Here is an 18,355-nt window from a genome sequence, read left to right as displayed (position 1 = left end):
GATTTTTTTTGAGTGGAATCTGTGAAACAAAACAATTATCTGTAAAATGGTTAAATGTAAATGCAATATAAATTATCAAAATAAATCATACAATTAATTGTTTACCATATAAACCATGTGTTTGTCCCCAAAATGATTGCAGGTTCTACATTCTCAGGCATAGGCTACTGTACCCAGCACTTTGTTTGGTACATTTCAGAATTTCATTTCAGGGATTGTTGTTAATTTTGCTATAGGGTGACCAAACGTCCAGTTTTCCCAACACATAGACATTTTGGTTATAGATATTTTGTAATATAACAATTTTTTATCCATACAGAGTGGGCATACTTTAAATGTATTGAAATTAATAAGGCATCTTTGAGTAAACTTTGAGTATCATTTGAGTATCTCATTGCCGGGACGAGTGTCCAGGTTCTCTCATGACGCATATGGGGTACGTCCATGGGCGTGCCGATTGTCTGAAGCCCTTATAGAATCACGCCAATTCATTGGCTGATGGCCCAGCGCCGGCCCTCTAGCTCATCACCTTTGAGCTATACTGGCACGCACGCCATCTTCTCCGCAGATTTCTCTGCCTTTACGAAATGGTAGCATCGCTCCCTTCGTGCGATTTATCTGACCCTTAAAAACTGGATTTAAGCATATTTCTCCTTCACTACTTCAACGGCCACGGATGGCGGAACTTTGTTCTCCCAACTGGTGAAGTATATGATGGAGTTTCGTCGTTGCCCCGCTGTGCACTCACTCTATTCGAGCGATGACCTGCATGGTAAGTGATACATTATATATTATTTTATATATTTATGTATATGGGCCTGCCCATGTGCGTGAAGCGGCTCAGGGCACTTCGAAATGCGAATATCGCTATGTACTCCCTCTTGAAGAGGTATTTTAAAAGCGTTTGATTCCCCGCTGCCCGCCCGAGGCGGCTAGGCCTCCCTCGACTGCGGCCTGAGGTTCGAATGTTTAGCTCTAGGACATCAAGTGTGAGCGGGCTATTTCCCTTCTCTCACTCCCTCTCCAGAGCGTGCACGCTTAGAGAAGTTTTTCCTCTTGTATGCGCACACGAAACTATTTGATCCACGTGAGACCGTTTCTTTCGGCCTGGCTTACACTTTGCTTACGACAGCATCCAACTCCGAGGATTTCAGGCCTGTCTTGTTTGACTACGCTTTCCCGCATGGCGGCCAGGAAAATGCCGGCCTTTGCGGCCTACTTCCTCTCCCGAGCGCGTGTGTTTAGCGAAGTTTTTCCACTTGTATGCGCTCACAAAACTATTGATCCCCAGCCCGGAAGCACGTGAGACTGTTTCTTTCGGCCTGGCTTACACTTTGCTTATGACAGCGTCCGACTCCGAGGATTTTGGGACTGTCTCATTTGACTACGCTTTCCCGCCTTTCACTCCAGCGGTCAGTGGATCTTACGTTTCCCACTCAGGTCATCGCAGCCTCCTCGCCGCATATGGATGCAGTCGGCTTTCCTTTGCGGCCGGACGATCCCTCCACAGCGTCCCAGTTCGGCACCCTAGTCAGGTATGCCCACTGCACTTCACTACTCCTCTTCTCATTTCGTCCAAGAGTGGAAACGTTTTCCAGGAGTTTCACCCTGGGTGCTTCGCACGATTCAGCTGGGCTACACACTTCAGTTTTGCCACAACCAAAAAAGTTTGTGTCGATAGACCTGTAAGATGCGTTTCCATATTCAGGTCATTCAACGACACAGGAAGTTCCTCAGGTTTGCCTTTGGAGGGAAGGCTTTCCAATACTCTGCTTTGGCACCAAGGACGTTCACTAAGTGTGTGGCTGCTGCTCAGGCCCCGCTGTGGCTCCAGGGTATCCGCATACTCAACTACCTGGACGATTGACTCTTATTGGCCCAGTCCAGAGAGATGGCGAACGATCACAGAGACTGTGCTTTGTCCCTTCCGTTCCGGTCGTTTTCCGTCGCCAGATGACCACGACGGACGCCTCCCTCACCGGTTGGGGTGCGGTATTCGAAGGCTGTCCAGCGTGCGGCATGCGGTTCGGCAGAGCGGAGGTGGACCTCTTCGCTACAAAGGAGTCGCCCCAATGCCTGGTTCTCTCTAAGTCCTCCTGCACCGTTGGGAGTGGATGCGTTCGCTCACCTCTGGCCGAGGTTAAAGCTCTATGCATTCCTGCCCATCAAGCTGATTCCGGTGGTTCTGTGCAGAGTGAGAGAGAGCGAGCGATCTTCTAAAATCCTCATCCCGAGATCTGGAAACTGTGGGTGTGGCCTACCAGGGGCCATCAGTCTTAAGGGCCGGTCTACCAACAGATTTGCAGGAGACCATCGCTAATGCCATAGCCCCCTTTACGAGGAAGCTTACTCTTCCAAGTGGAAGGTTTTTCAGGCACAGTGTTCGGCCCACAGTAGAAGTCCAGTCGACTGCCCTATTGGTTCAGTTCTGGAGTTTCTGCAGGAGAAGTTTGCAGCCGGGGTGGTGGCTAATATTCTCAGAGTGTATGTAGCGGCTATCGCCGCTCACAGGGAGTTGGATGAGAGCCATTTTGAAAGCATTCTTAAGGTCCTTTCACACCGGACGCGTAACGAAAAAGCGTAACGAATAAGCGAATATTTCGCATGCGAATATTTCGCGTCAAAACCATTCACATCAGCCGCGACACGAATTTGCAACGTTTTAGAGCTCCAACATCCCAAAACATTCGCAGTGACAGCTGAGAAAACACGGGCACTTCATCATTCAGTGAACACGAGCTTTTCATTTTATTTAAAGGACCGAGAGGAAGGTTTTGGGTGCAGCCAGTCTTAAAGAACAGAGTCTGAAGGGGAGGATGCTAATCTTGAAGAGGAGCTAAAACTTTATCATGGCCGGCTCTGCACTTACTTTCTAAAGTCTGTGGGACAATTTGAGGATCTCCTCCAGAGAAGGCAGCGCATCTGACGTGACAAACCGCGCACTTCAGGGAATCAATCGATCCGAGAAGATGTTTCCAGTCGAGTCACATGTAAACATTTCAGTGCCACACAGACGTAGCCTACTGGTGGCAACATGTTCACTTTCCATAATCGCGGACAAAATGTTTAGAAAAAAATCAACTATTTATAAAAGGTAATAACTTATAAGTTATTATACTAACTTGTTAAAGCTACACTGTGTAAAATTTTCCCCCATCTAGTGGTGAAAAGGTATATGACCATCCAGTGAATATTAGTTTCTGTTCCTCTCAATTCTGATTTCGTTTTAACTCCTACGGTGGCTGATTTAGTCCAAGATTAACATGGCAATCCCCCTCTTCACATTCGACACGGTGCCATCGAGTGTTAAAACGTGAAAGGCGAAGCTTGAATTTACGGGTATGTCCCTCTTTGGCTAATGTACTTTCAAGATGGAGGGGCAACATGGCGACCAGCATCCGAACCCCTCACCCGTATGTATTTTTTAATGGCATATTATAAACTTACGAGAATACATTATTACTTGAAAGGAGTAAATATACATTAATGAGCACATATATTTTTGAAAGAACTAAGTGTTTTTAGCTAAGAATAAACAAACAAAAAGTTACACAGTGTAGCTTTAAGTTATTGCTGTCTGTATCATACAGTGGGCAAACACAGCTGCAGCTGTACAGCTTACATTTGTAATCTCATGAGAAATGCCATGCCTGGCAAAAGTTAGTTGATTGAATAGCTTGTGACATCAACTGGACATTTCACCTTTGTTTCCTTTTATGTGATTGGTTGAAGCTGTTTTTGTCGCCGCTAGAGTAAAAAAAAATCGACATCGAAGCGAAAAAAATAAATGCCGTTTTTTCGCTTCAGCAAATTCGCGTTCGGTGTGGAAGCGCTCATTACACAAACAGCTGATCTAAAAAAAAAAAACATCTCGCGAATTATTCGCACGTCAAAATCGCGTCCAGTGTGAAAGGGCCTTTAGTCTCATCTTTTATGAGAGGGGTCAAGCGTCTGAGGCCAGTTCGCTCCCCTGGTGTACCCTCTTGGGATCTTTTGTCCTGGAGGGTTTGATGAGTGTTCCCTTTGAGCCATTGGAGTCAGCTCCGGAGCAGGTTCTGACTCTTAAAAGTTGCTCTGTTATTGGCTCTAACTTCTTTAAGCGAGTGGGGGATTTGCAAGCCCTCTCTGTTAGCTAGGCTTGCTTGGGTTTTGCTTCCGGCCTAGTTAGGTCTCTTTGAGACCCAGGCTGGGTTATGTGCCCAAGGTTTTGTCCACATCCTTCCGGGGCGGTGCTGCGCCATCAGCCAATGAATTGGCGTGATTCTATAAGGGCTTCAGACAATCTGCACGCCCATGGGCATACCCCATATGCGTCATTACGCAGCGTCTCGTTCCCTATTCAGAGAATATAGGTTACGTGAGTAACCTGAGACGTTTTCAGTAATCAAAATATGGTCACCCTAAATTTAGCTATTTGTTAATTTCCTTTCTTTTTTTTTCTTTTTGTTTGGAAATGTAACAGTGTAACGCTAAATAGTGTATGAACAAACAATGGCTTTTTTATAGTTAATTGTTTGATCACAGCATGCATATTATTTCAAAATACAAGTCTCTGTCTCTATGCCGAATCCAGTAGAGAAGAAAATGGTACATATTTTAACATATTTGACAGGTCGTTTGATTACAACCTTCGGAAATTTTTTGGTATATTAGAACCACATCACTACAAAAGCTTGAAATCATTGAAGTAGTTATGTGTTTATAGGAGTAGCCTAACTGATCTCAAAATATGCAAGGCGACAGTAAAAAAAAACATTGACAGAAAAAAAAATAAACAAGAATAAAAACTCAAAAATCATTGTAGTGAAATAAAGCTAACTTTAGTTCGACAAGAGGACTTTTAAGATAAAAAGTTTGTAGTGAATATCATTATCTCTACTGTGTGAAATCTGTCTATGGGGAAATCAGGTGAAGTGTCATAGGACTGCACGGCATTTGTGCAGAGGTCCATTTTTATGCTCTTTTAACGTTTATAATAATGCGGTCCATTTTGATTGGGACGATTTTACTGTCAATAGCAGCTGCTTATTATATTTATTTGCCTCTGCCCAGCACTATATCAGAGCCATGGAAACTCATGTTTATGGATTCTGTGATACGTGGCATTATGCATATGGTAAGAATTAGCATTTTTTTAAGAATATTTTTTAATGCTTACATTCATATAAAACCGTTAATTGCAACGACGTAGCAGGGTTTGTGTCATTTTATAAAGAGATCCCCTGACAAAAACACAACTTTTTGGATTTCTCCTAGAGTTTTGTAGCTCATGACCTTGGACTGAGTTCCCCTTTCGGTGTTGTAAAATACTATTCGTCTTGGGTGGATGTAAAAAGTAATCAGTCCAGCCCAAACGTCCGGGTCACAGAGGGTTCCTTTGGAGGAGTGGAAGCACAAGTGTTCGAATCTACTGTTGAAGGGCAGGAGCAGCGTTTGAAAAGAGGCGTGGTCTATTTCCATGGAGGTGGATGGACAGTTGGCAGTACAAGTATGTGATAGTTTATGTTAAATAAATTGCATATGATTTCATGTAAGGCGGGCCTTTTGTTGAATGCATCATAAGTTGTGGACAGAAGGTGCGAGAAAAAGAGATTTGCTCAGCAGTCTCGAAGCTCCCTCATGTGGTAGAGAAAGGAACACTTCTCGGTTTAAAGACACCATGAAATCAATTAATGTTGACTTTATGAGTTATTCGTTTGTATGGAATATGCAATCATAAACTCGCCACACAGAGAGTAAAAAGTTGTACTTCTAGGGGTACAACAGCTTGTTACTGGGGCAGTCCCCTTTAATAGGACATCCATGTACCTTTTTTCTTTTACCACAAAAAGGTTCATAAAATTACCTTAATGTACATATTTGTACTTAATGTACTGACATGCACCGTTTAAAGCTATAAAGGTACAAATATGTCCTTTTAAGGATACTGCCCCAGTGACAAGCTGTTTTACCCCTAAAGGTACAATTTTGACAATGTTTAATTGTTCTTTCTGTCTTTAAAGAGATGGAACCATATTACCTTCAGTGCATGGCGATGGCTGAAGAGCTCAATGCAGTCGTAATATCTGTTGAGTAAGCAGTGCTGGACAATTTTCTAGATCTTGCTATGATCTTTTGTATTATCAAAAGTCTTAATTACCCGATGTAATTAGTATATTTTGTTTTATTTTATGTTTAGGTACAGGCTGGCTCCAGATGGACGTTTCCCAGATCAGTATAATGATGTTTTTCTGGCCTCAAAACACATCCTTACAGCTGAGGTGTTGAACCGGTACCACATAGACCCGAAAAGAGTGGCTGTGTCAGGTGACAGCGCCGGTGGGAACCTTGCCGCTGCTGTTGTGCAACAGGTATGAGAAATCCCCTTCTCAAATTGTCATTGTTACAAATAAATGTTTCTCATAAAGGCAATACATCACAGGCGAACAGAGTAAAACATTTAACGTACACATATTACTATAATTTCCCAGTTGATTAACCACAGGACATTAAGGCAACTGTTTTATATTACAAGATTTCTGAAATGTTATGTTTAATCTAATCCAGAACAGAAACCTGAACATTGGATGAAGCCATGTTTTCTTATTTTATAGACATGTTAGAGCTAATGACTTCTATAGAGAGGAAAATCACCATGATAAAAAAAAAAAAAGCATGTTTCCATTATATTCTACTTATTTAATATATGTGTTATATGTAATATTTATTTCTATTTGTGAAAGTATGAAGTATGATATTCCAAGATCATGTCAATAAGAGTAAAGTGAAGAGACAAATAAGAAGCCTTGTCTCCTTGTAATGTTTTTGGACATTTATATAAATAACTGTAAATTAAAAAATTAAAATTATATACATAATTATAAGTATAGCTATTATACTATATTATAATTATAAATGTATTATATATATATATATATATATATATATATATATATATATATATATATATATATATATATATATATATATATATATATATAGTTAGGGTACTTGGCCTGAGACTTGGACTATAACAATAACAAGAAGTTACATAAATTAAGATGACAAGACTTTAATAAACATTTGCCATTTGAACTCAATCGATTAAGGACTTGGTGACTCAGACTTGAAGCCGTGACAGTATTTTTTTTTGAAAGTGGCATGGTTGTTGGGGCCAGACAGGTTGGTCTGAGTATTTCAGAAACCTCTGATCTACTGGGGTTTTCACTAATAGAAAGGCAACAATAACTCAAATAACCACTCATTATTACTATACTGAGGTCTGTTGAAGAGCATCTCTGAACATACAACACATCGAACCTTAAAGCAGATGGGCTACAGCAGCAGAAGACACACCGGGTGACATTACTGTCTGCTAAGAACAGGAAACTGAGGCTAATATTCACACAGGCTCACCAAAATTGGACAATCGAAGATTGGAAAAACTTTGGTCTTATGAGTTTAGCTGTGACGTTCAGATAGTCAGCTCAGAATTTGGCGTAAACAACATAAAAGCGTGGATTCATCCTGCCTTGTATCAACGGTTCAAGCTTTTGCTGGTGTAATGGTGTGGAGAATATTTTTTGGCACACACTGGGCCCCTTAGTACTGTTGGAAATTTAAGAAGAAAAGACCAGGAAACTTGGATATATCTTCAGCATGATTCTTTATTGAGAATGCGCTGTTGGTAGCTGCAGTCACCAAGTCCTGTTCTTGGTATTTTATAGGCATTCATTGGGCAGTCCTTAAAGGTGTGGACGTTACATATAGACAATACAGTCAATTACCCCTGACTGTGAAGATAATCGCACACCCCAAATGGTATAAACAGCACTTGGTCACTAAGATTATGTAAACATTCACATACACTTTCAGTAGGAAGATCAAAGGCTGACAAAACCCCCTTACTGAAAACTTTATTGAATCTAATCAGTTACATTACGGATGTAATCATGTTCACACTGACTGCCCAATACATCTAAAACTGGTTTTTCGAACATGACAATGAGTTCACTATAGTCTAATAGCCTCCATAGTCACCAGATCTGATTCCAGTTGAGCACCACTGGGGTGTGGTGGAACTCGAAATTCACATCATGTACAGTATGTGCAGCCGACAAATCAAATTCCTGAACCATTTTGCTTTGTGGCAGCAGGGTCCATTATCCAGCCACCAGTGCTTAGGTAGGTGGTACGTATCAAAGTAACAAGGTTTCCCAGCAGAGCATTGCCCAGAGCTTCACACTGCCTCCGCCAGGTTGCCTTCTTTCCATAGTACATCCTGGTGCCATGTGTTCCGGCCATACAAATGATGGCCAATATGATTTGGGCGGCAGTGGCTCAGTGGTTCAGGTTGCCTACAAACCAGAAGGTTGGTGGTTCAATCCCCGGTTCCACCTGACCAAGTGTCGAAGTGTCCATGAGCAAGACACCTAACCCCAGCTGCTCCCGACGAGCTGGATGGCGCCTTACATGGCTGACATCGCCGTCGGTGTATGAATGGGTGAATGTGAGGCAAAATGTAAAGCGCTTTGGATAAAAGCGCTATATAAATGCAGTCCATTTCCATTTTGATGTAAAAGAAAACATGATTCATCAGACCAGGCCACCTTCTTCCCTTGCTCTGTGGTCCAGTTCTGATGCTGACGTGCTCACTGTTGGTGCTTTCAGCGGTGGACAGGGGTCAACATAGGCACTCTGACTTTTCTGCGAATATGCAGCCCCATACGCAACAAACTGCGATGCACTGTGTATTCTGACACCTTTCTATCAGAACCAGCATTAACTTCTTAAGCAGTTTGAGCTACAGTAGCTCGTCTGTTTGATCAGACCACATGGGCCAGCCTTCGCTCCCCACGTACATCAATGAGCCTTGGCCGCCCATGACCCTGTCACTGGTTCACCGCTGTTCCTTCCTTGGACCACTTTTGATAGATACTGTCCACTGCAGACCGGGAACACCCCAAAAGAGCTGCAGTCTTGGAGATGCTCTGACCCAGTCGTCTAGCCATAACAATTTGGCCTTTGTCAAACTCGCTCAAATCCTCACACGTGTCCATTTTCCTGCATTGACAGGTGCCCATGATGAAGAGATAATCAGTGTTATTCACTTCAACTGTCTGAGGTCATAATGTTACGCCTAATCAGTGTATATACATGTATATATAAAAAAATACTGAGTATGTTTTGTTTACTAGTTTGTCATAGTATGTTATTAAAGGTATTCATCACAAAAGATGGCTAATACTCACTCATGTATTTGTTCACAGATGGCTTTGGACAGTAGCATCCCTATTAAATTTAAAGTTCAGGCCCTGGTGTACCCCGTGCTTCAAGCCCTGGACTTCAACACACCTTCGTACCAGCAGAACGCCGATATTCCCATCCTATACAGACCATTTGTGGCCCGCTTCTGGCTAGAGTATCTAAACGGTGATCAGAACCTTGTCCCTGCTTTGCTGGCAAACAACCACACGGCTCTGGATCAGGGCCAGGAGATAGCAGCAGCCAAAGCCAAGATCAACTGGACCAAGCTTCTTCCGGTGGCCTTTCAGAAGAACTATAAACCTGTGGTTCCGCTTCACGGCGACCCAAAGCTGTTGGAGAAGCTGCCTGGCCTGCTGGATGTGAGAGCGGCGCCTTTACTAGCTGAAACTGAAGTGCTGAAGGCCTTGCCGCCCGCCTACATCATGACCTGTGAGCATGACGTGCTGAGAGACGACGGACTCATGTACGCCACACGACTGAAAGAGGCCGGAGTCCACGTCACCGTTGATCACTATGAAGATGGTTTCCATGGATGCCTTAGTTTTGCTTTCGGGCCCTTTCGATTCTCTGTTGGAACACGAAGTCTTGGGAATTACATCCGTTGGCTAAAGGAGAACCTCTAAAGACACTTACTAAAGATCGAAAATGATGTTAATTATATATTGATTTTAAATTAGATTTTTACATTTAGCATGCAGTGCAATATGAAAATGTTACAAAGAACTGAACCGAACATGTTTTAGCATTAGTGGGCTCAGGAGCTGCTGTATTGGTAAATAATGTGTTATGTTCACATTTAAATACACAGGGAATTTATTGTAAAACTTGATGATTTGTGCTATGTAGACTTAGGGTACTTGTAGTCAGACTTGGACTTGCAATTATGAATGAACTCAACTCAGACGCACTCGGGTGGACTGAAATAATAAGTAACATAAAATTAAGATGACAAGACTTTAATAAACCTCTTCCATTCAAACTCAATCGGTTAAGAAATTGGTGACTCAGACTCGACAAGGTGGCCTTAGACCTAACACTAATGCAATGCTACTGGATAAACGGGTATAAATCATATATTGAACATTAAAGGGTTAAAAAAATAAAAAAATTTTCTTCTAGGCTTGGTTGTGTTGATGGGGCGCAGTATAACATGTCTTAAAGGGATAGTTCACTTTAAAATGAAAATTCTGTCATCCTTTACTCACCCTCAAGCTGTTTCAAACCTGTGTGAATTTCTTTCTTCAGCTGAACACAAGGGAAGATTTTGAAGAATGTCAGTAACCAAACAGTTAACTGGAGCCATTGACTTATATAGTAGGAGAAAAAAAATACTAAAGTCAATGGCTCCAGTTAACTGTTTGGTTACTGACATTCTTCAAAATATCTTGACTGCATATCAAAGCGTCTGCATATCAAAATATCTTGATATGCAGACGCTTCCACAAACATTTGTGAAAGAATATGTCACATGTGTAAGTAAAAAACAGTAATACTTCAAGTAATAAAAATCATTAATAATAATAATATATCCTTTTTGGCTTGGCAGAGTTTTCAGGGACATATATAATTTAAGATGGATAGCATGTTCATAAAAATATGTGTATGCCATAAAAAGCATATCAACATGTTTACATATGTCTGTTAAAATACAACACCACTGGGAAACTGTTTCTTACTCTTGTCTGGGAATTGCAACTTCTTTGCCAGTTTCTTTGCTGCTGGCAGTCAGCAGTTTTGACAAAAGGGAATTTCCTAAAAACCGGCGGTGTGGTGGTTTAATGAAACATGAGCTGGAAGGGAGTATTTAAGGGAAGCTATCCGTCAGTGTTAGCGCATGGGAAACACCGGGGGGTTCAGATAAGCGCAGTGGAATGCGGCTCTCACTGTTTTTCTCACCTGTGAGACCTTTAACTATTATCGCACCTTTGGCTCTTTCCTCTAATTGAGAGTGTGGGGACAATAATCGATTTCTGTTTATGTTTTACAGGCAACACCATTATTCTCAGGGGAAAATGTAAAAGAAGGATCTGGAAACCATTTTTTAAACAGCTGATCTTTGTAATGCATATGTATCTCTTCCTTTTCCAAACTGATACTCTCTTCTCTCAAGTATGATGAGAATGTGAGTCACTGTAGGTTGTAATCTTGTTTCTTTTGAAGCTGTGCAAAAATGAAAGAACTGTTTTGGAGCCGTCTTGATTATGTGATTTGGCTACACAATAAACCACTGATGATGACTTGCTTTATGACTTGTACACAAAAGATGCCACTGTTCTCCAGCACTGCCCATTGGAAAGAAAAATGTTCTTTTCCACAAAGCACACAAATATTATATTAGCAATAAGATTAAATGGAGAACAAATGAAGTCTACAGCGTCTCAAATAAAAGACAATTTTACATTTGTGTCCTCTTGTCTTAAATCATTCAAATTTCAAATTGTACCAAAAAAGATTTTAATTAAAGGGGGGGTGAAACACTCAGTTTCAGTCAGTGTCATGTCAATCTTGAGTACCTATAGAGTAGCATTGCATCCTGCATATCTCCGAAAAGTTTTTATTTTTTTAATAATTATATAAGAAAGATGCGCTGTTCCGAGTCTTTCCGAAAAAAGCCGAGCGGGTGGGGGCGTGTCGTGTGAGCGGAGCTAAATAATGACGTGTGCAGCAGCGCGCTGTGTGTTGAGTCGAGTGCATCCCTAACAGCGGAAAAAAACTTTATTCAAAATAAAAATATGGCTTTTAATCGGATACAGCCATACATCTATGATCCGGAATCAGACCCAGAGGCTGCAGTTGAACAGGAGCAGCAGCAAAAACGACTAGAGCAGGACGTCTGTATGTGGTAAGTTACAAGTTATACACTAACTATATAATATGCTTAGCGGCTTGTGTTATTTACATATTTATACTTGAATTATATCGTCGTATTTTTGTCTTTGAAGGTGTACATGTGGGAAGTGCAGTTGTGCACGTGTGTTTGTGTGTTTACGCGTGGTTTGTGTAGACAGTAACGTTAAGCGGACTAAAAGCAGTCTCACTCACCCTTCTAACGTTGGGACTGCTCCATCCTTCAGCATTAGGCGATTGGGAAAATGCGGCGTCGAGCTGGGCCTTGTTTATGAAACAGCGAACAGATATAAACATTCGCGCAACTCAGTTGCTGATCCGGAAAAGCAAATTCCATCCACTGTTGCCTTAACGCGGGGTTTTTGGCGAATCTGTGCAGGACTGTCTTGGTCTGGCAACCAAAAACCCACTTTTTTGGTGACATTGTTATGTGCTATGTGTAATTGTCACCTGTCCAGCATCCTACAAGCCCCGCTTTGATGGGCGTAGGCTGTTGCTTTCGCTCTCTCCCTCGCTCTCTCTCACGCGCTTCCGGTAGAATTGTCCGTAAGGCCCATACAAGGAAATTCCGCCCCCACTAACGTCAATGGGGACGCATGATCTCAAAAAACTTGCCGAAACTTATGACTAACCGGAAGTAGTATTTTTGACAAAGAAATACTCCCATCAAACGTCCACCTTAACTTTTGAAACTTTGTCTATGTTTAGTATGGGATTCCAAGTCTTTAACAGTGTAAAAAGATCAGTATGCATGAAACAGCATTTCACCCCCCCTTTAACTAAAACATTTCTCATCAGATTGATATCCACATTCATTTTATTACTTAATTTCATTTATTTTTATATATATATTTTAAGTAGTGCTGTCAAATCGATTAATCACACCTAACATAGAAGTTTGTAAATATATGTACACACACACACACACACACACACACACACACACACACACACACACACACACACACACACACACACACACACACACACACACACACACACATATAATTTTATTTTTATTTTGTAAATAGTTTTATAACATTTCTCACCAAATTATCTGAGCTATCCACATTCATTTTATTTATATATTTCAATAGTATTTTTAAAATTGTGTTACATTTTAAGTTTTATTATTTTATGCATTGTATACATTTAATTATGTTTTCAAGTGGTGGAAAATCCTAGCTATCCACATTTATTTTGTTACTATATTTCAACAATGACATTATTATTATTATTTACATTTTAAACATTTTAAATTATAATTGTATTATATAATTACATATTTATTTAATTATGTTTCATAAAAACTGATATTTAGCCCAAATGGTAGAAAAGTAGCACTAAAATTAGCAAAAGCAATATTAAGGTCATAATTATATACTATATTTCAATATAATGTATATAATATACAATACATTTCTCAAAAATTTGCCCTACATCAAATTATCTTAGCTATAACATCCTATTTGTTTTATTAAAATAATTTTACTTTAATTTTCATATAGTTTAATGTTATGTTGTTTGATGTATTTTATGTATATTTATATGTTTCATAAAACGCAGAGGTGGACAGTAACTAAGTACATTTACTTGAGTACTGTACTTAAGTACACTTTTTGAGTATCTGTACTTTACTGGAGTATTATTTTTTCTGAATACATTTACTTTTACTTCACTACATTTGAAAGACAAATATCTTACTTTTTACTCCACTACATTTCTATCAAGGTCGAAAGTCGTTTCTGCAGCAGCGCTGAAAGTCGGAGGAGGATTTTTTCCATCTTTAAAAGTTTTTTTGGTGTTGTTGTTTCAGACAGTCTGTCAGGAATCACTCTTATAGGGTCATATACATTTCCCAACTTTTTTTGAACACTGATCAGTTCATAGCAAAATGGAAGAAGACGGTTCTTAGGCACAGTGTGTGCACCCATAGCCATACTTTGAAAGTATGTTTCAGTTTAAAAAGAAATCAAGATTAGTTTAGTTGGCATACACTTGGTGCATGTCTTATAAAATATTAACACTATAGACATCTGGGAGAAAGAGAAGAGGAAAGTTGGGAGAATATCAGAAGTGTATCAGTGTATTGGATCCGTGCATTCGGCCTTAAAGTGACAGCAGCTTTGTAAAGAGCTTTGTAACTTATATACAAGTATTTAAATGAGTTTAAGTTAGTGGTATGGTAGTATGTCAGATGGAGTATCACTGAATGACTTAAACCATGATTACAGTGTGCATTTATACAACAATAATAAAATAATGCATTGGCATAAAAAAGGAAATTTACTTTGATACTTAAGTACTTTTGAAAACAAATACTTCTGTACTTTTACTTGAGTAAAAATCTATTTTTACAACTTTCACTTGTAACGGAGTAATATTTGACCAGTAGTACTTTTACTCAAGTAATAGAGTTGTGTACTTTGTCCACCTCTGATAAAATGTGATAGTTTGCTGAAGTGGTTGAAAATTGTGCAAGTAATGCTAAGGTCATTAGTTTTCCGTTGACTGCACTGCACTTAGGATTATAAACATCTGGCAAATGTGTAAAAGTACTGAAATTAGTTAAACTAAAAATAATAATGAGATATGAAAGATCAAGGTCTGAGCAATAAACATTTCAGGGTGTGTCTTTGCTGAAATCGCAAAATGCAAAACAGAACATGTTTGTTAGCTTGATTTGAAGAGACTTTAAGAAGTTTGTGCTGTGCTTTTCAAAGAGTTTCATAAATGGCTCTGACAGAAGGGTGAATTGCTAACTCTTTAAGTGAACACTGGCAGAGTTAGCCTGCAGGCCGAACCGAGACGATCCTGCTGGCTGGAATAACCTGTTATCGTTCGTGCTGTGACAGAGAAACGGAAAAAGCTGAGATGTTTTTATGTGAACTTACTCAAGAGTGTGACATGTCATGTCACATGGCCAAACTTGATCTCAAGGAGCTCGATGGCAAAGTGTGAGGCGGTTCCTGTTCTCAGCAGCTACATAACCCGATACACGTTTTGCATAATTTGCCTTCAGGAAGAGTTTTTCATGCCAACGTCTCAAATCCCATCTAGATTACGAGGGCACACTGTAAAATGAGTAGCCAATGATTAATCAGTGAAAGCTGCGTGATTATTTCAAAGGAAAACAAAACCCGAGGAGTCCACATACCTAGCGCTCGGAGGAATGTTATCTTTCACATTGTTCATTGCTTCCTGAATTTAAGGGTAGTTGCTTGCACGGAGCCAGGCCTCCCGTTTCTCTGTAAAGCAATTCATTTTCAAAATTATTAGAGCAATATTCCTGAGCTGATGACAGAGAAGAGTTAGACACTCATTGACTCGTAATAGAGTTGGCTTGATTTCACTTAACAGCTACACAATAGTAAAATACGAAGTCCTCTTGCAATGTGCAGACAAATAAACACAGTTTCACTCCACTGCTTAAAGTGCCCTATTAATCTTTTTCTAATATTACCTTTCATAATGTTATAGCTGTTTGGTGAATGTAAGTGTATGATAAATGACTTACTGCCTCCCAGAATTCTGAACTGCCTGAAACATGCTGTCAGCTAATCATTTTATAAAAATAAAACAAATCCACTCTTACTTCCTGAATAAACCTTCTAGGCTTGCAACAAATTTGCATAATGCACGCCATGCATAATTCATTAGCTGTCCTTGAACATACTTGACCCTCAAACCCTGTAGTCCTTCGGATGAGGCGTTAAACTAAGGTCCTGACTCTCTGTGGTCATTAAAAATCCCGGTATCCTTGCCAAATTTGCCCATTGGCCCCTGTCCATCATGGCCTCCTAATAATCCCCATATCCTGATTGGCTTCATCACTCGGTCTCCTCTCCACCAATCAGCTGATGTATGGTGAGTGTTCTGGCGCAATATGGCTGCCGTCGCATCATCCAGGTGGATGCTGCACATTGGTGGTGGTTGAGGAGATTCCCCCTTCCATGTTAAGCGCTTTGATTACCAAGAAAAGCGCTATATAAATGTAACAATTTATAACTACTGTTATAGTTGTATAGCTATGGCCGGGAAGAATTTGGTTTGTGTTGTTTTCTGTACTGTGAAAGCAAATGGCTACACATTCATGCCCTCCGACACCAGTTACTGTTCATATAACAGTCTGTCAATTGTTGAGGAATTTTTTCCGGAGCCAAAATTCAGATATGATAATGGTAGTTTCGGAGCTGTAAGCAGTAGACCAATCAAAACAGACTGGGCCATCTGACCAATCAGAGCAGAGTCTCTAAAAAAGGAGGGGTTTAGAGAGACCTGGAGCCGTATTCACAAACCATTGTATCTTAGCGCTAAGAGTTCTCCTAAATAACAGTAAAAGTTAGTTACGCGTTTCCTCTTAAAACCTATTCCCAAAGCTGCTGAGAGGAACTTTTAAGGAATAGAGAGAAGTCTTAATTAAGAGAAAGGGCGGGGTTGACCTTGTTGCTATGGATGATGTCATCACGCTTACTAACTATGACCAGTGATTGGCTGATCGGGAAGGGTCTCTCTCTGTGATTTAATTATAGAAATATATTGTTGAAAGAGGTTATGTTGCTATATTTAAATAAAATGTCTAAAACAAAAATGTTGGCATATTCAAATGAAGATTTTAGTAGTAGTAAGTAGGCTAAGTGTCACTAATTAAACTAATATATGTTCAGCTAATTGTCAGACTCTTACATGTCTTCATCTCGAGAGATTGCAGAATTCAAGCGAATATGATGTTTTAAAAACAAAGTTTGTGGAGCATGTTCAAATGATCTATATAATCAGCGCGAGAGGCGGTTTATATACACACCGACTCACCTAATGTTCCTCACTCTCGGTCTGCGATACGGGGCAGAACTCTGGGTTTGGGCTAAATTCAGAGCTCGGAGCCCTCGATCGCTTCGGACAGCACGTCAAATACGTTTATATTGTTTTACTTTATTCAATCATTTGTAAGTGTGTACTCGTAAAAACAACTGCCTCAGGTAATCTGACATTATTATTATTATTATTTTGAATTAAAGATACATTAATTATCACTATTAATGCCTCAATGTTGTGTCTTTGGCGGATTGCGGCAACAGTGATAGGATCGTTTGTGATTTGGTCTTAGTGATTTATGAGTCCTTTTGACTAGGTTACTCCTAACCTTTACTATGAGCTAGTTTTAGTGCTAAAATGCTTTGTGAAATCCTAAAATTAGGACTGACACGCCCATTATTTTTAAGAGTTTCTCATAAATTGGCCAGTTAGCAGCTACTTTTAGCCTTAAGATGTTTTGAATAAGACCCCTGATCCTTTATCAGTTTTTTTGTTGTTGTTGTTGTTGTTGTTTTTTTTTTTTACCTTGGATGCATGTAAATCTATTGTAGGACACATCCAATACAAAATTAGCAATATTTAACATAGAATAATAAGGGCAAAATTATTTCATAAATTTAGACTTTTTTATTTCACTTGGTGTATCATAATTTTGACTTTTTATCACAAATATGATTTAGTATGTCTGTCATAATTAAGATTATTAGCTGTCAAATTGATTAATCACATCTAACATTAGTTTATATATATATATATATATATATATATATATATATATATATATATATATATATATACACTGTATATACTGTTGATAGATGAGCAAAAAAGTTCATGTCAAGCCCTATTCACACACACACACACACACACACACACACACACACACACACACACACACACACACACACACACACACACACACACACACAATTTGTTTTTTATGTCATAATTATGATTTACTAAAGCTGATCGTGCTCTTACATTAGATTAACTGTAGTTTATCTCAAGGACATGAGTTCGTCCAGCATTGGCACTCACAGTACAACATTGAATGATCAAGCTTGTAAAATTTGAGCCTGTTTCATGTACTTGTCTGATGACATGTCGGATTACGTGTTTGCACGCAGAGTCAGAGTTTAGATCATCTATCACACGCCACCCAAGAATGACCATTTGGCTTTCAAAGCTTCTTAATAGAGAAACGCTGCCAAGTCTAAAAGCACAAAACACCCCTCTATGCCGTCAAATTTTCATCTACATAAATCAGCGGAGAAAACCTTCTCCTCCTTGGTGGTTCATAGCAGACTTTCTCAGCGATCTCTGACCTGAAGCTCATTTTGATTTGAAAAGTTATACAGGGCCGTTTACATGACACCATTTTCAACTAAAAACGGAAAACTTTGTATTTTATTTTACTTTTCATTTACACAACAGTGCTTTTTGGGGG

At 39.7% G+C, this 18,355-nt stretch overlaps 1 protein-coding gene across 1 annotated transcript; it reads left to right on the top strand.

Moving 5' to 3' along the window:
* The first annotated feature begins 4,298 nt into the window (after positions 1-4,298).
* Positions 4,299-10,364, top strand: LOC137064068 (neutral cholesterol ester hydrolase 1-like). Its single transcript, XM_067435405.1, has 5 exons — positions 4,299-5,116; positions 5,257-5,488; positions 6,003-6,072; positions 6,179-6,350; positions 9,249-10,364. Exons 1-5 carry the CDS (start codon positions 4,979-4,981, stop codon positions 9,867-9,869), a joined length of 1,233 nt encoding a protein of 410 aa, XP_067291506.1. The 5' UTR covers positions 4,299-4,978; the 3' UTR covers positions 9,870-10,364.
* Positions 10,365-18,355: the final 7,991 nt, after the last annotated feature.

This window comes from Pseudorasbora parva, chromosome 24, assembly GCF_024679245.1.
Source record: "Pseudorasbora parva isolate DD20220531a chromosome 24, ASM2467924v1, whole genome shotgun sequence".
NCBI lineage: Eukaryota > Metazoa > Chordata > Actinopteri > Cypriniformes > Gobionidae > Pseudorasbora > Pseudorasbora parva.
Note: the sequence above shows the minus strand (reverse complement) of the source record. Positions and strands in the feature narration are given on the sequence as shown.